This window comes from Muntiacus reevesi, chromosome 2, assembly GCF_963930625.1.
Source record: "Muntiacus reevesi chromosome 2, mMunRee1.1, whole genome shotgun sequence".
NCBI lineage: Eukaryota > Metazoa > Chordata > Mammalia > Artiodactyla > Cervidae > Muntiacus > Muntiacus reevesi.
This window is the reverse complement of record NC_089250.1, coordinates 94,761,104-94,785,916: the sequence shown is the minus strand read 5'-3', so window position 1 is coordinate 94,785,916 and position 24,813 is coordinate 94,761,104. Positions and strand designations below refer to the sequence as shown.

At 39.7% G+C, this 24,813-nt stretch overlaps 1 protein-coding gene across 6 annotated transcripts in view; it reads left to right on the top strand.

Moving 5' to 3' along the window:
* FAM13C (family with sequence similarity 13 member C) overlaps positions 1–24,813 on the top strand; it is a 138,689-nt gene that overhangs the window by 5,746 nt on the left and 108,130 nt on the right. For all 6 annotated transcript variants that reach the window (XM_065922379.1, XM_065922381.1, XM_065922378.1 and 3 more), the window contains 2 exons: positions 4,356–4,412; positions 9,303–9,498. In XM_065922379.1, the coding sequence (XP_065778451.1) occupies positions 9,424–9,498 (75 nt within the window). In that variant the 5' untranslated portion in view covers positions 4,356–4,412; positions 9,303–9,423. The remainder of the gene's footprint in view (positions 1–4,355; positions 4,413–9,302; positions 9,499–24,813) is intronic.

The window sequence follows — 24,813 nt, the reverse complement described above, 5'->3', positions numbered from 1 at the left end:
AATGAGGGGGATGAAAAAAAAAGTTCTTGCCAAATTCTTAAATAATAGGTATTGTTGAGCTCAAAGGTTGAACCTCTGTTTGAACCCTAGTTCTTTGGAAGCAACAATTCTAGATTTTTCTTCTTCATTAATCTTTCTACTTAGCTAGGTTGCTTTTATTGGGAAACATTTTAATTCACATTACAAAGAATGATCTATTAAAGCAGATGCCTCAAATAGTGGAGAACAAGATAGCATTTAGGAATTATTGTTTTCCATGAGGTGGACAGAGTGGGTTATTAGGACTTCAAAAATAAAAAAAAAAAGGAAAAGCAAGGAAATTGATCCAGGGTTGCTAGAGTGGTTCATTTGCATGCTCTGGATCCATGCATGTCCGTCAGTGCTTGGCCTCTTTTTTATTTATATGTTTGCCTAGTTGTCCGCCTGGGGGGGGGAGGGGGAACTAATTAGATATCATGAACAGGCTCAGAGGTTAGTAGGGAAATGCTCTATAGGCCATACATTTTATCATTCATACCCAACTGTCAGACAAACATTGTATATGTACTTTAAGCAGTACTCTTAAAGTCAGCAGTGCTAAACATCATGAGCAGCTATACTTGGTGACAACTTATTGGAGAATTTTTCCATCCTGAACATTGGGGTTAAAAGTATGATTAGAAATAAAGCAATTGCTTTCCATTAGAAGTCTCTGTTACCAAAATCAGTTGAATATTCTAGAAGTTTTTCTTTTTTGACAGAGAGAAAAACCAACTTTGCATCAGTTTACTGTTAGTAACAAAATCCATTTACCTAGTTAAAGTCAGTCTAATCTTAATCCTGATAACATACACATTTTTTTTTTCAAAATTCCTTTTTCACAAACTTTTTGTCACTTTCTAGATCCAGACAAATTTGTGCTGTAATTTTTCATATGGAAACAAACAACTGTAGGAAAAAATTATTATCATCATTTTTCCTCAATAAAAATATCTCCATTCTTTATACATTCTCTTTTTTGACAACATATATCCTACTTGCTTTACATACCAAAATGTTTCACTTATCATTTTTACATATGAGGACTCAACAAGAGCCCTCAACAGCAGTTACAATTTTTAACCCTTGAAAGTTTTAACAAAACCAAGAAACAAGTGATTGAAATGTTACACCAGCATTTTCTGACTGCAAACTTAAGAACATTCTTCATAACTTCAAAAAAACCATACATTTTTTATAGCATAATTTTTCTTCAGTGGTACAACACATATGTTTAATAAACCCAAACATCTTTAGTTACCCTTTTGGTCTTACAAGAATACAAAAGTAGGTAATCAGTTTATGGAGTATAGTCAGAATAGCCAAATTATCCATTCAGTTTTAAAGCCTTTTTTCCTTTGCATAGTTAACCCAAGGCTGAAGATCCAGGCAAAGTAGACTGTGTATGTGTTTCAAAGACATGATAAATGTCACTCAAACTTTTTCTCAGGTGCATTTTTGTTTTCTCAGGATGTGAAAAAAAAAATTATCAAGTTAGCTTTCCCTAACTGCATATGCAAAAAGAACCAGTTTTTTGAATTTCAGGGCTTTCATCTTAATCTTCTTCAGATCCTGAAGAATACTGTAGCCATACATTGTCCAAAAAAAATCATCTTTCTTTTTTAGTCATAAATTCACAACTAAAATTTTTCTTAATGAATTGAACCTGAATTTCCCATTTTACATAAGGCAACAAGAATACCAATCACCACAAATGGAATATACACTCACACACCAAACAACAGATCCATCATAAACCTCTCTGAGGGTGACCAGTACAGAGTCCCAAACAAACACTTTACGAAGTCCCAAACCAAACGGTCCTCAATGGTAGTCAGATGTCAGAACCAATTGGCAAAATGCCCAAATGAAACTCGGTGCTCACAAACGGTCCTCAGTGGCAGACAGACATCAGAACCAATTGGCAAAAATGCCCAAATAGCAGTCAGTGCTCACAAACGATCCTCAACATTAGACATATTTCAGAACCAACCGGCAACATGCCCAAATAGCACCTCATGTCCCAAACAGCTCTCAACATCAGGCACACATCAGAACCAACTGTCAAGAATCTCCAAATAGCACTAGTGCTCACAAACGGTCCTCAACAGCAGTCAGAACCAACTGGCAAGCACTCACAAATGGGAATGTTGCCTGTGTGCGCACTGGTAGAATTACCCCGTCTTGGAGCTCATCAGCTCAACCCAAATGCAAGTTTCCATTCCACCAAGAAAAGTGTAAGTTGGCAGCCAGTGCCAGTCAGGGGAGAAACAGGGAGGATCCTTAAAACAAATGGTTTCGGTTTTGGTTGTTTTCGGTACAGTTAATCTTCAGTTCCGGGGTGCTCATGTTCCCATTTCTTTGCAGTCAGTTCTCAGAATTGTGGCAGCTCAAGTCTTGGGTACAGTCTGGTCATCATGTAGTTAACTCCTCCACCTGGGGTTTTGGTATCTATGAGACAGCTCATAGGATATGGCTCAGAATATTTTGTACAGCCCTTGAGAAAGAACTAAAGGTCCTTGTCTATGCTTAATGACTACCTTATTATTATTTAGTCTCCCTAGACGGTTTTCCTTTGTTTCAGCATTTCTCACTTCTCTGAGTAAACTTATTCTTTGATTAAGGTTTTTTACAGGCACAAGGCAGGCAGAAAACGTGGTGGTGGGGTGGTGGGGAGGGACCATACAGTCCTGCACCGTTTCATGATGACGTAGAGGTGTGGGATTGTGAGGTGAGTGGGAGGGAGGTCCAAGAGGGCGGGGGTACATGTATGCACACAGCTGATTCATTTTGTTGTACAGCAGAAACTAACACAACATTATAAAGCAATTATACTGAAAAAAAAAAAAAAAAAAAAAACGTAGTGCTGCTCAAAGTGTGGGTTCACAAATTGTAACTAGTCTGATACAAGACCAGTACAGAAATAGGGAGCATGCTTTCAATAACTTTTATAAGAATTTGACATTCCTGTGACATTTTTGCTAAATTATTTCTCCACAGTGGATTGGAAATAGAAAACCAACTGGTCAGTCCTGAATCCCCAAAATTTTGAGAAGCACAGCTCCAGTGCCTAAGGCAGTACTTGGAAGGCAGTCAGTGCTCAGTAACGCTTGCTCAATTATTTCAGGCCCTTCCTGGTGGCTCAGACAGTAAAGAATCTACCTGCAAAGCAGGATACTTGGGATTGATCCCTGAGTCAGGAAAATTCCCTGGAGAAGGGAATAGCCACCCACTTCAGTATTCTTCCCTGGAGGAAGGAGTTTGGCATGCTGCAGTCAGTGGGATCACAAAGAGTTGGACAAGACTGTGCGACTAGGCACACACACTTATTTCAGGGAACAGACTTGCTAAGGGGCCCGGGTTAATGATTTGATTCAACTATTTATTAAGTATCTACTTTGGGGTAACATTGTGGGCACTATGGCAGTATACCTAGAAAAAGACAGGATGGTATTTCTTTTCACGGAATTAACAACTAATTAAAAAGATCTCAGAGGTACAAAGAAACCACATAACAGCACTAGGCAAGAACTAGATGGTTACTGAAACCTCAGAATGAAAAGTAAACATTTAAGTACTAAGGTTAAAGTGGGAACATGGCATGTGGATGAACTTGGCAAGGAGAGTTCACAGAGCTTGTAAGGCTTGAGCAGTGAAGGCTGAGTAGGAGTTGAAGGTAGAAAAAGCATTCCAGGTTGGAGCAGGGTGGGGTGAGGTTGGGTGGGATGGGGTGGGGAAGGCTGAGTACAGGATCAAAGTCTCCCTCATACACCGGGGTGAGACTGTGGTCCTCCTCAAGATGCCCTTAGGCAGTGTAGAACTCTGGAGATTTTTCAGTATGGAAAAGCCAAGAATTTTTCATAAGGTTATTTCATAAGTTTTGTGAAAAGGAAGGAGGTCAGGAAAGTCTGGAGGCCAGTGGAGCAAGCCAGATGGCAGCTGATGTGGCTTGGGACTGCCTAAGGCAGAAGAAATGCCAGGAGGCATGTAACTGCATCCCTTTTGAGCCAACAACAATCTACAGGTCTTGGTGTCAGATGTTCCCTCAAGTGCTGTGAACACTTAGGTTGCTAAGGCCTTGTTAGTTGAGGTGATACAGAGAAGTGGTTGAAAAAGGAGTGTTACCTCTGGTTCTAAGCATTTAAGCTCATATGATATGACAACATTGGTATCATTACCTGGCAGACATCTGAGGAATTGACACTGGTTTGGGTGAGAGTGGTAAAGATTCTTCCTTTCTTTAGTTTCCTGTGCTAATCTTCAGATAATTCTAGAATATTGCTTCTTCTGCTTCAGGAGACAGTTGGATATGATGTGGTTTTATTTCCTCTCTTCAGGTGTGACGAAGACACAGTCTCTCTGCATGAAGATCAGACTGATTTCTCCAGTCTCAGGTAGGACCCACCATTGCCTGGTTCTTAATTATGAAGAACAGAAACCATCTGGTCTGGTGTCTTAACTATCTTTGATTTCTAGTGATTTGTTCTCATGTCCTATTTCTTCTAATAGATTATCAGCTCTTGAAGGAAGTTTTGTTCACTTTTGGATACCTGCTTAGCACTCAGGACAGTATCTTTTCTATGGAGAATGCTCAGTAAATGCCTATTGAATTAAACATTGATTAGTGCATCTAAATGTTCCCACTAAACTTTCCCATCATAGACTTTAAGGAAGAGGTTCTAGAATTATTCACCAAACATGGCAGTCTTGGTCATCAGGGGGTTCATGGTATGATGGCAAAATCTTAACATTAACCATTTCTCTTCCAAGTTTGCTGTGTTCAAGCACTTTCACATACATTTCATTATTTAATCTTAACAGCCAAAAGGAAGCTGTTGTTTCCTTTCTCATCTGAGGTGGAAAAAACGAGACTCAGAGGGATTATAGCTCATCCAGAATAACACAGCTGTGATGAGGCCGAATTTGGACTCTGGTATATGTGACACAAAAGTCCATTTGTTGGATAAGGAACATTTGTTGAAGGCCTTTGTTTCATACTTTTTTTTGTGCATCAGAAACCAGTGGAGACAGATATGGGATGTAGAAATACAAATCAGTCTCTGCTCCCAGGGGTTCAGTGCAACTGGAGAAGATAGACCAAAATATAGATGATGATGCTACAGTACATTAAGTGCTATTTTACTACAGGGAAACAGAAGACTCACTTAGAAGGACCAAATAGCTCAGTGAGGTTTCTCGGATGGATTCCTAAAGAAAATTACCTGTGGCACATGACGCCTTTTTTTTTTTTTTTGGTGGAATATAAGGCCAAAAAACTATGATGCTACCAAGCAGAGGGAACAAAGTACTGGCTAGCCAACAGAGGGCAGAGAGAATTCAAGTTGAAGCAAGCAGTTCAGGATGGCAGGAACCCTGAGAGCTGAGGAGGCCAGGAGTGGTAAGAAATAAAGTTCCAGAGATAAACAAAGACCTGATTACAGAAGGTTTAAGTACCCTGCAAAGGAGTTTGGAATTTATCCTGGAGGCATTGGAAAGACTAAAAATAGCCCTTCAGTTTTTTCTTTGCAAACAGCCACTCACCTTAGGCCCCATGTAAGAGTAACAATAGCCCCCATTTATTGGACTGTGGTCTGGAGCCAACTTTGGTAGGCATTTCACAGAGACTGTACTACCTGTACTACTGTACTAGAGATGCATAGTACCTTATGGATGAGGGCGCAGAGGTGAGGTGGTATGGCTCAGGATGCATTTCTAACAAGTGGGAGGATCTTTTGGACTCCTGTTCTTTTTAGAACACCATGTTCATTCTCAATTATGGCTGATTGCAATAAGAAGTGACATAAATTACATTACCTGTACTCTGGTTTGGAGATTCTGAGGAACCAGTAATAGGTTGGAAATGTATTCATAAAGATGACTTTTGTATTTATGTTTTATATTTGTATAATAAGAGAAAGATGCCTCCCCGCAACCTTCCTTGTTCTTCAAGTCAAGAATGACATTTACATCTTTTGGGTGCCTTGAAAATATGACATAAAAACAAAATTCAGGTTTTATTTTTAGGAAGCAGTCTATGAAAAGAGTCATTTTACATTTGAAAAGTCACTTTTTTCTTATTCTTGAGTGTTCTAGAATTTTCCTTGAATGAGGAACATTTCCGTTCAGCTCAGTCATGTCCAACTCTCTGTGACCCCATGCACTGCAGCACGCCAGGCTTCCCGGTCCATCACCAACTCCTGGAGCTTGCTCAAACTCATGTCCATCCAGTTGGTGATGCCACCCAACCAACCATCTCATCCTCTGTCATCCCCCTTCTCCTCCTGCCTTCAATCTTTCCCAACATCAGGATCTTTTCCAATGAGTTGGTTCTTTTCATCAGGTGGTCAAACTATTGGGAGTTTCAGCTTCAGCACCAGTCCTTCTAGTGAATATTCAGGGCTGATTTCCCTTAGAATGGATTGGTTGGATCTCCTTACAGTCCAAGGGACTCTCAAGAGTCTTCTCCAACACCACAGTTCAAAGGCATCAATTCTTCAGTGCTCAGCTTTCTTTATAGTCCAACTCTCACATCCATACATGACCACTGGGAAGACCATAGCCTTGACTAGACGGACCTTTGTTGGCAATGTCTCTGCTTTTTAATATGCTGTCTGGGTTGATAATAGTTTTTCTTCCAGGGAGCAAGCTTCTTTGAATTTCAAGGTTGTAGTCACCATCTGCAGTGATTTTGGAGCCCCCCAAAATAAAGTCTGCCACTGTTTCCCCATCTATTTGCCACAAAGTGATGAGACTGGATGCCATGGTCTTAGATTTCTGAATGTTGAGTTTTAAGCCAACTTTTTCATTCTACTCTTTCACTTTCCTCAGGAGGCTTTTTAGTTCCTCTTCACTTTGTGCCATAACGGTGGTGTCATCTGCATATCTGAGGTTATTGATATTTCTCCTGGTGATCTTGATTCCAGTTTGTGCTTCATCCAGCCCGGCATTTCTCATGATGTACTCTGCATATATGTTAAATAAGCAGGGTGACAATATACAGCCTTGATGTGTTCCTTTCCCAATTTGGAACCAGTCTTTTGTTCCATATACAATTCTAATTGTTGCTTCTTGACCTGCATACAGATTTCCCAGGAGGCAGGTCAGGTGGTCTGGTATTCCATCTCTTTAAGAAACATTTACGTTATGGTAAAAGCTGTTCTTCCTTCTTTTGTTGCTCACCCAAGAACATGGAGTATGTAGATGAGTAGTATTTGTCTGTTGTGTGAGACAGATATTTCAAATGAACTAGAGACATTTATTTCAAACTCATAGTTTGATACTGGTTTCCAAACCTATTAGTGACTTAGAATTTTTTTTAATTGTAAATGATATTAAGGGAAAATAGTAACCAGTGTTACTGGCAGTAGTCGCAGAGTCGGACACAACTGAGCGAGTGAACTGAACTGAACTGAACTAACACGAAGAATTATTTTGCCTGTTGGATTTTCCTTTACCAGTACTAAGTTTGTCCTGAGGCTTAAGTTTAACTCTTTCACATAATTTTATTTCCACATCTTGCCCAACTGCATGCACCCTGGCCATGCTCCAGACCTCCCACCCCCATGTTGTCTTTGCTCTTCTCCCAGGAACTAGCTGGACAGCTCATCCTCCTGGTAGCATTTTAATTAGTTTAATCTTTTATTTGTAAAAAGACATCCTGAGCAGCAGGCATAGAAATCCTTCATCTGCTAGTCTTTTCTCTTGGCTCAACGTATTCTTGAGTCATGAGGAAGCACTTCCATGAAGAAGTGTTTCCTAGCTGACCTTGCCAAAATCTCTTTTTATGGCTGTTTCTGGTCAGTGAGCAGGAGAGGAAAACACCCACAGGGGGAAGTGGCCTGTCCTACAGAATCACATGACCTATACCAAATTGCTGCCAGTGGGTTCAGGACAATGATATTGATCATATAAAGCAGGAGTCCCCAAAACCTCTGGGGCACGAACTGCTCCCTGGCCTGTTAGGAACCCAGGCCACACAGCAGGAGGTGAGTGAGCAAGCTTGACGCTTCATCTGCTGCTCAGTTCTCTAGTTCCCCATTGCTCACAGTACTGCCTGAGCCATCCCCCACCTTGTCCGTGGAAAAATGGTTTTCCACAAAACTGGTCCCTGGTGCCAGAAAGGTTGGGGACCGCTGATGTAAGGGGAATGCTCTATTTGGCTGTGGTAGTTGCTGAATTCTAAAATACATCTAGATTTAAGAGGGACAAATGACTTAAGAGTGTTACTACATCACTATGTTTGAGGAAACTGAAATGGCGGGATGATGTTGCATTGAATTTGATTGGTGGGTGAACATGAACAGTGCTCTCATATTACTGAGTATGTGCAGGTAATGCCAGCCCAATCAGTCTTCTCCAGCCATTCCACACCAACAGAACCAAGACACTGGGGTCTTTGGCTTTGCATTGAAAGTGGTGTTTAAATAGGTGGCGTGGTTGGGTGAAATTTGGCCCTTGTCTTATATTCTATTGAGGTTGTATGTATCTTATTAAAATAGATTCTAGTTAAACTTTTTTTATAATTTATCTTTAATGAACTCATTAATCAGGCAGCATTGGGTCTTAGTTGTGGCATGTGGGATCTTAAGCTGTAACATGCAGACTCTCTAGTGTGGGCCCCAATTGCCTGGGCTCAGTAGTTGCAGCTCAGAGCTCAGTTGCTCTGCCACATATGGGATCTTGGTTCTCTGATGAGAAATCAAACCTGTGTCCCCTGCTCTGCAAGGCAGACTCTCAACCACTGGACCTCCAGGGAAGCCCCTCTAGTTAAACTTTTAAATGCCTCTGAAAGTTGTAAGGAGATGATTGAAGACTTGCCAGTGAGGAGCAAACATCAACACCTGGAGCCAAGGACTCATGCACGAGAGACTGAGGGCCCACTCCAGGTCTGAGTGAATTAGCCCTTCAGTTTGGCACCTTATTTAGTCACAGAGGTTTAGAGTCTTAATCTATAAAGTTGGGATGATCATAGCTAACTGGGATATGTCACATTATTATTGTGAAAGAAAAATATGACATATGTGAAACCATATTGAAGTGAAAAAAGGAAAGCAAATACGATAGCATGTACAAAGCTACAGCTACAGAAAATGTACCCTCTAGCAAAGACTGGAAGGGGGTGTGGCATGTTCTGAAAAGTGAAGTTCAGTCTACACTGAAACAGTCTACACTAAAAAGTTTGCCGAGTACCATGTAAATGAACAGCAGTGGGTGTCGCCAGCCTCTTTCCCAGGGCGGGTTATTAGAGTCTTCGGTGCTTTCTAAACTCGTCTTTCCTCTTCTAGAGATGAAGACAATAAAGAAAATTACCCCGACGCCAGGCCTCCGCTAGAGGAGCCCGCGCCGCCGCCCAGTGAGCCGCGGCATGTAGAGCAGCCCCCACGGCTGGACGTGCTGCGCTCCACCATGGGCAACTTCAAGTCGCGGAAACCCAAGTCCATCTTCAAGGCGGAGAACGGGAGGAGCCACGGAGAGAGTCAGGTAGCAACCTCCATCTTCTCGGGCACCTTGGCCGGGCTGGGTGTGTCTCTGGCGAGAACATGGTTCTGGTGAAGTTCTGAGCGCATTATTTTGTAGGCAGTGATTAGCTTGACTTGTCATTGGGCACCGGCGAACTGGGACGCATGCATGCTCCCCTTCCGTGGGTATTAATGGCGCTGTGTGCTGGGCAGTCTGCTAATTAAGCGCCTTTTCAAACTGCTACTCTTAAATGCTGGACTTGGACATTGATTGAGAGGAGCTGCTGCAGTCTTTGCTGGGGAGAGTGGAGGAGGATCTCCAGTGATCTTCACTTACCCAGGACAGGAAACAATGGCCTCAGACTTGGGAGACTCTTCTCAGCAGAACAAAAGTCCCAGGGTTATCTAGAGCCATTCTTCTTAGGCTGCAGTTTAGTGTCTTTGGAAAAACACTCAAGCAATGTATGTGCCTGTTTTAATGTGTGTGGAGAATCTGGTTCTTTGAGGTCAGCAAATATTTACATGTATGAATGAAGCATCTGTCCAACTTGATTCAAGTAATTCATTTTATCTACATACACATATTTGTTTATTTAGTTTTTTTTTTTCTAGTTGTAGAGGGAGGTAGCAAAGAATATTATTTTTATAACTCTTAAAACCCCTCAAATAATTTATTCTCTCTTACAAAAAGAGATGAATACAACCCATTGTAATCTTACTGGGAGGTTAATGGTCCCAGCCTTAAGACTGTACTAGTAATGCACCTAACGCAGTTTTGGAGACATAAATGCTTCATTAATGTGACCTTTGTTTTTTTGTTAACACTAAGCTATTGACATTGAATATGATGTGGGAGGCTCTCAGTGTAACACGTTAATTATATAACAACTTGAAGTCCAGTCCTACCAGCAAATAGGCACAGGTGATCTCTGTTAGAACAACTTTGGTGGGGCAGTTTATTTCATCTTGTAATTTTCTTATTGGCGTTGTGATTTTTATCTCTCTCTTTTTTTTGGCATTGTGACCTCTTATTTAGTCAATTTTGCCATGAGATGAAATGCCCTCTGCATTCATGAAACTATTGTGATTTTCTGAATTTGAGTTGAGTTGTAGGGCAAGGTTAAGTGTGGAATACCATTGGAGTTATGATGAACTTGAGACCCTGCCTACTACTGCTGAGCACACCCAGCACCTGTTTGTTTAGGAGTGTGGTGCTGTGGAGGACACAGGTGCTCAAAGGGCTGCCGGCAGAGTCTGGGTCTGGGTAACCTCCGACCTTGAATCTCCTACTAAGGATCACTTTCAACACTGTGGGCTTTGAGTAACCAGCCATCTCTCCTTGAATGCCCTCTTTCTTGTCATCCTATAGTCTGGCCTGGTAGAAATTACCCAGTCGTCACTTGTAATAAAGTGCTAATGGCACAAGTCATTCCAAGTTTGTTGCTCATGCACAGGAAGATTCTAGGAGAAAGAGAGACTTGTGTAGTCGTCTCTGATAATACAGCATTGGAATCCTGGACTGCAGGTAAAATTTCCAATTCATTCCTAAGATCTCTGTGTACACAATGAGATTTTTTTCCCCCCTAATGAATAAGAGAACGTCAGTAATATAATTTTAGCTCTCCCATATTTTAAAGGAACTTGAAACAGATTTCGTTCTTCCCATTTACTTTGGAGAGATACATTTAACATTGGCTGAATACTGATCAAGAACTGAGCATCAATAAATAATATTATTAATAAAATCAGCTAACACCTATTTAAGCATTTACTGTGTTCCAGGCGTGTACCATGTTTATGACAGTCCCATGAAATGGTTATTATTATCTTTTTGTACAAATAGAAAAACAAAAGTTTAGAGGGATTACATAACCTCTTGAGTCAGATTTGGAAGAACTTGAGTGGAAACTCTTTTCCATAAAAGCACAATGTTCCTAACAAGAGATACCCAGAACTTCCAAGTATGAGTCTAGCAATTTACTTACCCCCTTTTTATATAAAACCTGTTATTTTACTCTGAATTTTTTTCCTTTTGGTGATATATTGTACTCCGAAGCAATAATTAGTTATTGAGAAAGGATTACTTTGGAGAGCCTTTTGTAAGTTTGTTTTTCTTCCCTGTCTGAAAGCTTTCCGATGTTGGTCACATAAGCTAGACAAACATTGTTTGAGTGAGTGTTTTTCTTCCCTGCCTGAAAGCTTTCTGATTTTGGTCACATGAGCTAGACAAACATTGAGTGAGTGTTAGGTCCACTAGAACTTAGGCTCCTTGAGGTCAGTGAGTCAGTCTTTCTTGTCTATCTTTGGATCTCTGGCACTCAGTTACTCAGTATTATTCCCTGAATGACACATAGCTGTTTGTGTACACACACACACACACACACACACACACACACACGTGGGGCTTCTCGCTAATGGTAAAGAACCCACCTGCCAATGCAAGAGACATACGAATTGGGAGTCAATCCCTGGGTTGGGAAGATCCCCTGGAGGAGGGCACAGTGACCCACTCCAGTATTTTTGCCTGGAGAATCCCATGGACAGAGGAGCCTGGTGGGCTACAGTCCATAGGGTTGCAAAGAGTCAGACATGACTAAATCAACTTAGCATGCACACACACACACACACACACACACACACATTTCATGTATGTAATTACATAAATAATTTTTTGTAAAATGGTATATATATATTTTTCTATAAAATAGCATTATATCTTTATTCAGTTATAAAAAGTCATGTTTCAAAAGAGGATATAATCATTCTCTTACACAGATATGAAATAGAGATGTGTCAAAATTTTTATTTAAATCATGAATTAATGAGGAAATCAATGAGATATTTACAACCAGTTTAAAACAGAATGCAAAGTATTACACATTTATAGTCTGACAAGGATTGCTGAGGTAAATTTATAGATGCACACAGAATTGGCAAAACTTGCAATATCTGTAGGGTGATAATCAACTGCTTTTCTGTGATCACAATTTAAATTTCTATGGAGATAAATTATTTGCATTCTACAAGCTAATTTTTGTCTTTGTAACCTTGTAAAATAGCCTAGATATAGGCAAAAAAAAACAAAAAAAAAGATTATCCAGATGGATGAGCTAGCCAGAATATCCACTAAATTTCAAAGTCTTTTATAATTTTTCCTTATATTCTCTCCCTCCTTCCCTCTCTCCTTCCTCCTTGTGATCATAATAATATCAAAGAAAGATTAACCTCGATCATAAGGTAAGCCTAGTCTCATTAGGTATGGCCTTATTATTTACCAATGTGTAGCAAAAGTGTTAATTTACCACATTTCTAGTTTTTCTAGTGGTAAAAAATCCACCTGCAATGCAGAAGACCCTGGTTCGATTTCTGGATTGGGAAGATCTGCTGGAGAAGGGATAGGCTACCCACTCCAGTATTCTGGCCTGGAGAATTTCATGGACTATATAGTTCTTGGGGTTGCAAAGAGGAGACCTGGGTTCAAGCCCTGGGTTGGAAAGATCCCTGGAGAAGAGAAAGGCTACCCACTCCAGTATTCTGGCCTGGAGAATTCCATGGACTGTATAGCTGATGGGGTTGCAAAGAGTCAGACATGACTGAGCCACTTGCACTTTTGCTTTCATTCTCACTTAGGTTTTCTTACATACTTTGCAAAATCTAGAGACATAGTTTTTAATAATTACAAAATTCTCTTTGGAGGTTTTCATAAGGAAGCTCAGATTGGACTTTTAATGCCTCTATTATTTGCATTCCTAAGGCAAGGAAATCAAGTTCAACAAATTCTTTCCACCTTATTTCACTTGCAGTACTTACCCATTTGTGTAAGTTCCTCTTTTATTGAAGTCCCCAAAGTAACTAGGTTCCTGGTCTGCCAGAAAGTGATAGTACTTAACACCTATAAGGCTGGATCTTGTAAACTAGATAGCAGGGTGGTTATCCTAAGAGTCCTTTGTAGGTATTGACTTCATAATAAAGCCACATCAGTTCCTACCTGATCCAAGGAGCATCAATCTCAATATGACATTCTAGGCAAGATGTTATTTAGGTAGTAGAGTTCTCCAATTATATTCTGGTAAAAAGGAAGACATTATTACTGAATATATAAAATAACCCATTTGCCATTGAAAGTTAAGGACATTTGGTATCAGTTTCTGAACTATGGGAGTCAGTAAGACTCAAATTTCATTTTTAAATATTTCAACTTATGTAAAAAATGGTTTTTAAATGTAGGTTTTATTATTGTTTGGGTATAAGGAAGCCTATAGAACAGACCATGACTGCCATTTGGAAAGGTTCGTATTCATAGTTCTTAAGGAGACAGGCATACCCTTCATGCCAGGCCATGTAGGAAAGCACTAAAATTGGTCAGGAGGAAGATGGGGCAAGGGGACAGCATGGGCAGGCGACTTTATTATTGTTTCTATTGGAAAAACAAGGCAAGGCAGAGTAAGCAATCTTTAAATTTGCTGGTTTGAATAATTTCAGTGGACTCTGAAGTATAGGAATTCTTTCTAGTGGTCTGGTACCGGGCCCTGGGTTACTTAGGACAGAGGAATATTACATCTTAGAACATATGAAGCAGATAGAAGAGGAAGTTGAGAGTATGAACTCTGGATTGTCAGTTTGAATATGAAAGGCACACTCTGGGGCAAGTCACTTGTTATGCTTGCTACACCTAAGAATTGGTAAGTCCTAGGAGAGACAGTCTTTTCCCAGTCACTGTGACCCCAAATGCCACAGCAACAAGAATACAGAAAATAATCGAAAACAGTTCATACAGTTCAGTTCAGTTCAATCACTCAGTCATGTCTGGCTCTTTGAGACCCCATGGACTGCAGCATGCCAGGCTTCCTTGCCTGTCACCAACTCCCAGAGTTTGCTCAAACTCATGTGCATTGAGTCGGTGATGCCATCCAACCATCTCTACCTCTGTTGTCCCATTCTCCTGCCTTCAATCTTTCCGAGCATCAGAGTCTTTTCCAATGAGTCAGTTCTTCCCATCAGGTGGCCAAAGTATTGGAGTTTCAGCTTCAGCATCAGTCCTTCCAATGAATATTCAGGACTGATTTCCTTTAGGATTGACTGGTTGGATTTCCTTGCAGTCCAAGGTACTCTCAAGAATCTTCTTCAGCACCATAGTTCAAAACATCAATTCTTCAGCACTAGGTTTTCTTTATAGTCCAACTCTCACATCCATACATGAAGACTGGAAAAACTATAGCTTTAACTATATGGACCTTTATTGGCAAACTAATGTCTCTGCTTTTTAATATGCTGTTTAGGTTGGTCATAGCTTTGCTTCCAAGGAACAAACATCTTTTAATTTCATGGCTTCAGTCACCATCTGCAGTGATTTTGGAACCCCTAAAATAAAAAAATAAAGTCAGCCACTGTTTCTACTGTTTCCCCATCTATTCTCCATGAAATGATGGGACCGGATGCCGTGATCTTTGTTTTCTGAATGTTGAGCTTTTTTCCAACTTTTGCACTCTCCTCTTTCACTTTCTTCAAGAGGCTCTTTAGTTCTTCTTCGCTTTCTGCCATAAGGGTGGTGTCATCTGCATATCTGAGATTATTGATATTACTCCCGGCCATCTTGATTCCAGCTTGTGCTTCATCCAACCCGGCATTTCTCAAGGTATACGCTGCATAGAAGTTAAATGAGCAGGGTGACAATATACAGCCTTGATGTACTCCTTTCCTGATCTGGAACCAGTCTGTTGTTCCATGTCCAGTTCTAACTGTTGCTTCTTGACCTGCAATCAGATTTCTCAGGAGGCAGGTCAGATGGTCTGGTATTCCAGAATGGTCCAACTCTCACATCCACATGACTACTGGAAAAACCATAGCTTTGACTAGACAGACCTTTGTTGGCAAAGTAATATCTCTGCTTTATAATATGCTGTCTAGGCTGGTCATATCTTTTCTTCCAACAAGCAAGTGTCTTTTAATTTCATGGCTGCAGTCACCATCTGCAGTGATTTTGGAGCCCCCCAAAATAACATCTGTAACTGTTTCCCCATCTATTTGCCATGAAGTGATGGGACTAGATGCCATGATCTTAGTTTTCTGAATGTTGAGTTTTAAGCCAACTTTTTCACTCTCCTCTTTCACTTTCCTCCAGAGGCTCTTTAGTTCTTTGCTTTCTGCCACAGGTGTGGTGTCATCTGTGTATCTGAGGTTATTGATATTTTTCCCAGCAATCTTGATTCCAGCTTGTGCTTCATCCAGTCCAGCATTTCTCATCAACAGAAAATTGGATTAAAGATTTACTGAGCATGGCCCCGCCCATCAGAACAAGACCCAGTTTTCCCCACAGTCAGCCTCTCCCATCAGGAAGCTTCCATAAGCTTCTTATCCTTATCTGTCAGAGGGCAGACACAATTAAAACCACAATCACAGAAAACTAATCAAATTGATCACATGAAGTACAGTCTTGTCTAACTCAATGAAACTATGAGCCATGATGAGTAGGGTCATCCAAGGTCAACTGGTCATAGTGGAGAGTTCTGACAAAACATGGTCCACTGGAGAAGGGAATGGCAAACCACTTCAATATTCTTGCCTTGAGAACCCATGAACAGTATGAAAAGGCAAAAGGATAGGACACTGAAAGATGAACTCCCCAGGTTGGTAGGTGCCCAATATGCTACTGAAGAAGAGTAGAGAAATAACTCCAGAAAGAACAAAGAAATGGAGCCAAAGTTAAAGAAAGCATCCATTTGTGGATGTGACTGGTGATGGAAGTAGTCTGATGCTGTACACAACAGTATTGCATAGGAATCTGGAATGTTAGGTCCATGAATCAAGGTAAAGTGGAAGTGGTCAAACATGAGATTGCAAGAGTGAACATCCACATTTTAGGAATCAGGTCCGTCTAGTCAAGGCTATGGTTTTTCCAGTGGTCATGTATGGATGTAAGAGTTGGACTGTGAAGAAAGCTAAGCACCGAAGAATTGATGCTTTTGAATTGTGATGTTGGAGAAGACTCTTGAGAGTTCCTTGGACTGCAAGGAGATCCAACCAGTCCATCCTAAAGGAGATCAGTCCTGGGTGTTCATTGGAAGGCCTGATGCTGAAGCTGAAACTCCAGTACTTTGACCACCTCATGCGAAGAGTTGAGTCATTGGAAAAGACCCTGATGCTGGGAGGGATTGGGGGCAGGAAGAGAAGGGGGTGACAGAGGATGAGATGGCCGGATGGCATCACCAACTCGATGGGCATGAGTTTGAGTAAACTCCGGGAGTTGGTGATGGACAGGGAGGCCTGGCGTGCTGTGATTCATGGTGTCGCAAAGAGTCGGACATGACTGAGCTACTGAACTGAACTGAACTGAACTAAAATGAACTGGGATGGATGAATTTAATTCAGATGACCATTATATTTACTTCTGTGGGCAAGAATCCCTTAGGAGAAATGGAGTAGACATCATAGTCAACAAAGGAGTCTGGAATGCAGTACTTGGATGCAATCTCAAAAATGACAGATTGATCTCTGCTTGTTTCCAAGGCAAACCATTCACTATCACAGTAATCCAAATATATTCTCCAATGAGTAATGCTGAAAAAGCTGAAGTTGAACGGTTCTATGAAGATCTACAAGACCTTTTAGAACTAACACTTCCCAAAGATGTCCTTTTCATCATAGGGGACTGGAATGCAAAAGTAGGAAGTCAAGAAACACCTGGAGTAACAAGCAAGTTTGGCTTTGGAGTACAAAATGAAGCAGGGCAAAGGCTAACAGAGTTTTGCCAGGAGAACACACTGGTCATAGCAAATACTTCCTTCGAGCAACACAAGAGACTGCTCTACACATGGACATGACCAGATGGTCAATACTGAAATCTGATTGATTATGGTGTTTGCAGCCAAAGATGGAGAAGCTCTATACAGTCAACAAAAACAAGACCAGGAGCTGACTCTGGCTAGATCATTAACTCCTTATTGCCAAATTCAGACTTAAATTGAAAAAAGTAGAAAAACCACTAGACCATTCAGGTATGGCCTAAATCAAATCCCTTACGATTATACAGTGCAAGTGGCAAATAGATTCAAGGGATTAGATCGGATAGACAGAGTGCCTGAAGAACTATAGACAGAGGTTCATGACATTGTACAGGAGGCAGTGATCAAGACCATCTGCAAGGAAAAGAAATGCAAAATTGCAAAATGGTTGTCTGAGGAGGCCTTACAAATAGCTGAGAAAAGATGAGAAGTGAAGAGCAAAGGAGGAAAAGAAAGAGGTACCCATCTGAATGCAGAGTTCCAAAGAATAGCAAGGAGACATAAGAAAGCCTTCCTCAGTGGTCAATGCAAAGAAACAGAGGAAAACAATAAAATAGGACTGACTAGAGATATCTTCAAGAAGATTAGAGATACCAAGGGAACATTTCATGCAAAGATAGGCACAATAAAATTCATACAAGAATCTGCTAAATTGTATCAGAAAAAAGTAGTTGAAGTGTAAAGAGCAGGGACTTTCTTATAGATACAGAAGATTTAAAGACCATTTAAAGAACATTATTTCAGGGGACTTCCCTAGGAGACCAGTGGTTAAGACCCCGTGTTTCCAATGCAGATGTCACAGGTGTGATCTCTGGTTAGGGAACTAAGATCCCACATCCCTATGAGTGTGTCCAAATAAATAAAGAAAGAAATAGCCTATTCCCAAACTCCTTAAAACAATGACAACAACAGTAAAGCAATATTGTAAAATTTCACTTATCAGGCCATTTAGTATGGACTCTAATTAATTCTTGTTCCGCTTGATCCTGGGTTAGCAGTAGCATGAAATTGTTTGCTTCTGGACTAAAAATCTGTAAGTCTTGACTCAGCCCACTGGTGTCATTAAACGCCTATATCCAAGAGTCTGTTCTTTGAAATGTCAATTATTTAAAATATCTGGACTTTTACCACAGGACTCTTGAGAGTATTCTTCTTTGCTAAAGACACAAACCCTGGCCTGAACCTGATAATAGAACTTTCAGGCACGTATCTGAGGAAAACAAACATCTGTAGATAATAGAAACTGAAAGTGATTTTGGTTAATTTACTGCTAGTAATTTTCAAATGTGAAAAGTCTGATGACAGTTCATAATAAAGGTGGTGCATAATGTGACATGGAAAGCAAGGTAATAAAATCATTCCCCTCAAGTTAGAATGTTTTAAAAGATAATAAATAAAGCTTTTTTTTTTATTTTTTAAAAAGAAGAACTCAGAGAGTTTACTTCTGGTTTTACAAAAATGGAGGAATAGAATACTTACAGTGAAAAAACCTTGAAATATAGCATAATAATCCTATTAGAAGATGTCAAGAATATCAAGTCAAAAATTCATTAAGTCTGGATTATTATTAAATTCCACAGACAAGTCTGTTGTACATCCCTGATTGAAAACCACTGGCCATGATGTTGCTGAATTCAAATGAAAGAAAGAAGGCTGTGGTCAAGTCTATGTTTTAAATAATAGCCACAGTTATCACTGATAATGTTAGAGTATTGCTATCTAATATCTTCAGGTGAAGCTCCACAGGATTGGAGCAAATATACAAGAATCTGATAGAGCTATGAATTTCATAAGAGTTTTGCTCAAAGGGTAAATGAACCATCAACTGCATTTAGAATCCACTGTGGTAGAGAGAGTAGTTCTGTTCGTAAAGCTGGGGTTTATGTGGGGAATTTGAGCTTGTACTACAAATCCTGCTTGATGCTTGTTGACATCAAAGCACAGTTCTAACTGGTCTGTTATGAGAGTATAATTCCCCGAAAATACCTGTGAAGATCTATTGGACACAACTGTCATAACTTAGAAGCAACCATCTTTGAAGCTGAAGGTTTAGCTATTGCCGTTATGGGTTCTCTTGTCATAGTGTTTGTATTCAGGACCCCAAAGTGGACCTTTAGTCTGATTCTAATCATGTTAGGGATGAGGGTATAGGCAAGGGAGAAAAGGTCAGATAGGAACCATTGAAAATTTTGCTTGTTGTTACATTTCTGATCAACCTCAAAGTCGGAATCAGAAATTCCACTTATAGAGGGTCAGAGTCAGTCTTACTTAGAGCAACTTTCCTTTAATTTCTGGAGTATCAGAATCTGAGGTTTTGTGTATATGTCTGAATGTGATTCCAGTTTTGCATTCACTGTGAATGATTTAAAAGAGAAGGGCTTTTAGGCGTATTTGCTGATTCAGCAAAAGTGCAGGAACCAGGAAGGCAATTCAAGAATGTCCTCAAATAAATTAAGACATTTAATGTCTCAGCATAATAAAAGTCATTTATGACAAAGCCACAGTCAACAGAATACTAAGCAATAAAAAGCTGAAAACTTTCCCACTAAATTATGGAACAAGACAAAGATGCCCACTCTCACCACTTCTATTCAATATAGTTTTGGAAGTACTAGTCACAGCAGTCAGACAAGAAAAAGAAATAAAATTATCCAAGTTGGAAGGGAAGAGGTAAAATTATCATTATATACAAATGACATGATATTCTGTATATGCATGCATGTTCAGTCACTAAGTCATGTCTGGCTCTTTGCAGCCCCATAGACTGTAGGGCACCAGGCTCCTCTATCTCTGGGAATTCCCAGGCAAGAATACTAGAGTGGGTTGCCATTTCCTTCTCTAAGGGTTATTCCCAACCCAGGGTTTGAACCCATGTCTTCTGCATTGACAGGCAGGTTCTTTACCACTGAGTCATCAGGGAAGCCCAGTATTCTGTATAGGATACCCTAAAATTGCCACACAAATGCTATTAGAACTGATAAATGAACTCAGCAAGACAGCAGGTACAAGATTCATATACCCAAATCTGTTGCATTTCTTTACACTAACAATGAAATATGCAAAAGTGAAAAAAAAAAAATCCCATTTAAAATCACATTAAAAAATACCTCAGAATAAATCTAACCAAGGAGGTTAAAGACTTAGATGCTGAAAACTATAAAACATTCATAAAGAAAATCAAAGATGGAAATGGAAAGATAGATATCCCATGCTTTTGGATTTGAAGAATTAATATTGTTAAAATGGACTTACTTCCCAAAGCAATCAACACATTTAAAGTGATTCCTATCAAATTGAGTGACATTTTTCACAGAATGAGAACAAATATTCCTAAAGATTTTATGGAGCCATAGAAGACCCAGAATTGCCAAAGCAATCCTGAGGAAAAAAGAACAAAGCTGGAGTCATAACTCTTCCAGACTTAAGACAATACTGCAAACCTACAGTAATCAAGTGAAGTGAAAGTTGCTCAGTCACGTCCAACTCTTTGTGACCCCATGGACTATACAGTCCATAGACTTCTCCAGGCTAGAATACCGGAGTGGATAGCTGTACCCTTCTCCAGGGGATCTTCCCAATCCAGGAATCAAACGCAGGTTTCCAGCATTGCAGGTGGATTCTTTACCAGCTGAGCCACTAGCAAAGCCCAAGAGTACTGGAGTGGGTAGGCTATCCCTTCTCCAGCAGATCTTCCCAACCCAGGAATCAAACCGAGGTCTCCTGCATTACAGGCAGATTCTTTACCAGCTGAGCTACCAGGGAATCCCTCAAAACTAATCAAAATGGGGCAGTATTGGCACAAAAGCAGACATATGGATGAGAATAGAAAGTCCATAAATAAACCCACTCACCTATGGTTAATTGATCTTTGACAAAGGAGGCAAGAATATACAATGGAGAAAAGACTGTTTGGCAAGTAGTGTTGGGAAAGCTAGACAGCTGCCTGTGAATCACTGAAATTGGAACACTCCCTCACACCTTATACAAAAGTAAACTCAAACTGACTTAAAGGCTTAAATGTAAGACATGACACCATTAAACTCCTATAAGGGAACACAGGCAAAATATGTTTTGACGTAAATTGTAGCAATATTTTCTTAGATCAGTCTCCCAAGACAATAGAAATAAAAGGAAAAATAAATGGGACCTAATCAAACTTAAAAGCTTTTGCACAACAAAGGAAACCATAAACAAAACAGAAAGACAACCAAGGACTGGGAGAAAATATTGGAAATGATGCGACTGATGAAGGATTAGTTTTGAAAATATATAAACTATTCATGCAACTCAGTATCAAAAAAACAACTCAATCAAAAACTGGACAGAAGACCTAAATAGACATTTCTCCAGAAGTGAAGTGAAGTGAAGTTGCTCAGTTGTGTCCAGCTCTTTGCGACCCCGTGGATCGTAGCCTACCAGGCTCCTCTGTCCCTGGGATTCTCCAGGCAAGAATACTGAAATGGGTTGCCATTTCCTTCTCCAGGGGATCTTCCTGACCCAGGGATTGAACCAGGGTCTCCCGCATTGGAGGCAGACACTTTAACCTCTGAGCCACCAGGGAAGCCCCTATTTCTCCAGAGAAGCCATACAAATAGCCAATAGTGACATGAAAAGATGCTCAGCATTGCTCATTATTAGAGAATACTGTCTTTCTTAGATAGAAGGCTTTGTGAAAGAATGGCTTGGAGAAAGACCATTTGATGACATGTCTCCTGAAGGTTCTTATTAGAGTTTATTGATATGATGAACTTGAAGTTAAAACAGAACTTAAGAGTCTGTGCTAAGCAGAAACTCTTCATCAAAGTAGAATCAAGTTAACAGTTTGCTATCTTGTGGAATGACATATTAAAATCACCATTTCTAGGAAGGAGAACTAATTGAAGGCAATACAGTATATATGTTGTAATATTTTGTGAAAAATTACACAAAATATGACAAGTGGGTGAAATGGGTGAAGGTGGTCAAAGTCAAAAGATACAAATTTCTAGATATAAGTCTTGGGAATGTAATGTACAGCAAGGTGACTAGTTAATAGTACTATGTTGTAGATTTGAAAGTTGCTAAGAGCATAGCTCTTAAAAATTCTCATCACAAGAGAAAAAAAATTGGTAGCTATGTGTGTTGATGAATATTAGCTAGACTTTGGTTTTCATTTTGCAAAATACACATATCTCAATTCATTTTTATAATATTATATCAGTTATATTTCAATAAAAAGTGTGTGTGCCTCATCTCATGATTAACAATGAATTGTGGAAGTTTCTTTCATCTCTTTCCTTTAGAATATTTAGATAATTCTTTATCTTGGTAAACTTTGAAATTGACTAAGAGATGACCCCTTTCCCCACCAGCACTCATACTTTCTACTTTTTGTGTGATTGGCCATTTAGATCAGTCTTTCCTGTTTTTAGTACAATTTGTATCATTTTCTACAGCTATTTGTCTCATATTAATTTTTCCCTGATTACCCAGGAAAAAATGTAGAAACCTACTGTTTAATTAAAAATCCTTATTTGTTGACATTCCTCTACTTATTAAATTAGCATATCCTAATTAGGAGTTTAGAATTAACATATGTACACTATATATAAAACAGGAAATCAGCAAAGACTTACTTTATAGCATAGTGAACTCTACTCAGTATTCTATAATAACCTAAATGGAAAAAGAATCTGAGAAAGAACAGATATATGTGTGTGTGTGTATATATATATATATATATATATAATTGAATCACTTTGCTATACACCTGAAACTAACACAATATTGTGAATCAACTATACTCCAGGAAAAAGTAAAACTTAGGAAATTCCTTGGTGGTACAGTGGTTAGGACTCAGTGTTTTAACTCCCAGGACCTGGGTTCAGTCCCTAGTTGGGGAACTAAGATTCCTCAAACCACGTGAAACCACACGGCAAGGTGGAAAAGAAAAATAGGCAAACAAAAACAAGTAAATGCATTTTTTTCATTTATTTTTATTAGTTGGAGGCTAATTACTTTACAATATTGTAGTGGTTTTTGTCACACATTGACATGAATCAGCCATGGAGTTACATGTATTCCCCATCCTGATCCCCCCTCCCACTTCCCTCTCTACCCGATCCCTCTAGGTCTTCCCAGTGCACCAGGCCTGAGCATTTGTCTCATGCATCCAACCTGGGCTGGTGATCTGTTTCACCATAGATAATATACATGTTTCGATGTTCTCTCAAAACATCCCACTCTTGCCTTCTCTCACAGAGTCCAAAAGTCTGCTCTGTACATCTGTGTCTCTTTTTCTGTTTTGCATATAGGGTTATCATTACCATCTTTCTAAATTCCATATATATATGGAATGGTCTTTATCTTTCTGGCTTCACTCTATATAATGGGCTCCAGTTTCATCCATCTCATTAGAACTGATTCAAATGAACTCTTTTTAATGGTTGAGTAATATTCCATGGTGTATATGTACCACAGCTTCCTTATCCATTCGTCTGCTGATGGGCATCTAGGTTGCTTCCATGTCCTGGCTATTATAAACAGTGCTGCGATGACCATTGGGGTGCACTTGTCTCTTTCAGATCTGGTTTCCTCAGTGTGTATGCCCAGAAGTGATATTGCTGGGTCATATGGCAGTTCTATTTCCAGTTTCTTAAGGAGTCTCCACACTGTTCTCCATAGCGGCTATACTAGCTTGCATTCCCACCAACAGTGTAAGAGGGTTCCCTTTTCTCCACACCCTCTCCAGCATTTATTGCTTGTAGACTTTTGGATAGCAGCCATCCTGACTGGCGTGTAATGGTACCTCATTGTGGTTTTGATTTGCATTTCTCTGATAATGAGTGATGTTGAGCATCTTTTCATGTGTTTGTTAGCCATCTGTATGTCTTCTTTGGAGAAATGTCTGTTTAGTTCTTTGGCCCATTTTTTGATTGGGTCATTTATTTTTCTGGCATTGAGCTTCAGGAGTTGCTTGTATATTTTTGAGATTAATCCTTTATCTGTTGCTTCATTTGCTGTTATTTTCTCCCAATCTGAGGGCTGTCTTTTCACCTTGCTTACAGGTTCCTTTGTAGTGCAGAAGCTTTTAAGTTTTATTAGGTCCCATTTGTTTATTTTTGCTTTTATTTCCAATATTCTGGGAGGTGGGTCATAAAGGATCCTGCTGTGATTCATGTCGGAGAGTGTTTTGCCTATGTTCTCCTCTAGGAGTTTTATAGTTTCTGATCTTACATTTAGATCTTTAATCCATTTTGAGTTTATTTTTGTGTATGGTGTTAGAAGGTGTTCTAGTTTCATTCTTTTACAAGTGGTTGACCAGGTTTCCCAGGACCACTTGTTAAAGAGGTTGTCTTTTTTCCATTGCCTTTTTTCCTTGCCTCCTTTGTCAAAGATGAGGTGTCCATAGGTTCGTGGATTTATCTCTGGGCTTTCTATTCTGTTCCATTGATCTATATTTCTGTCTTTGTGCCAGTACCATACTGTTTTGATGACTGTGACTTTGTAGTATAGTCTGAAGTCAGGCAGGTTAATTCCTCCAGTTCCATTCTTCTTTCTCAAGACTGCTTTGGCTA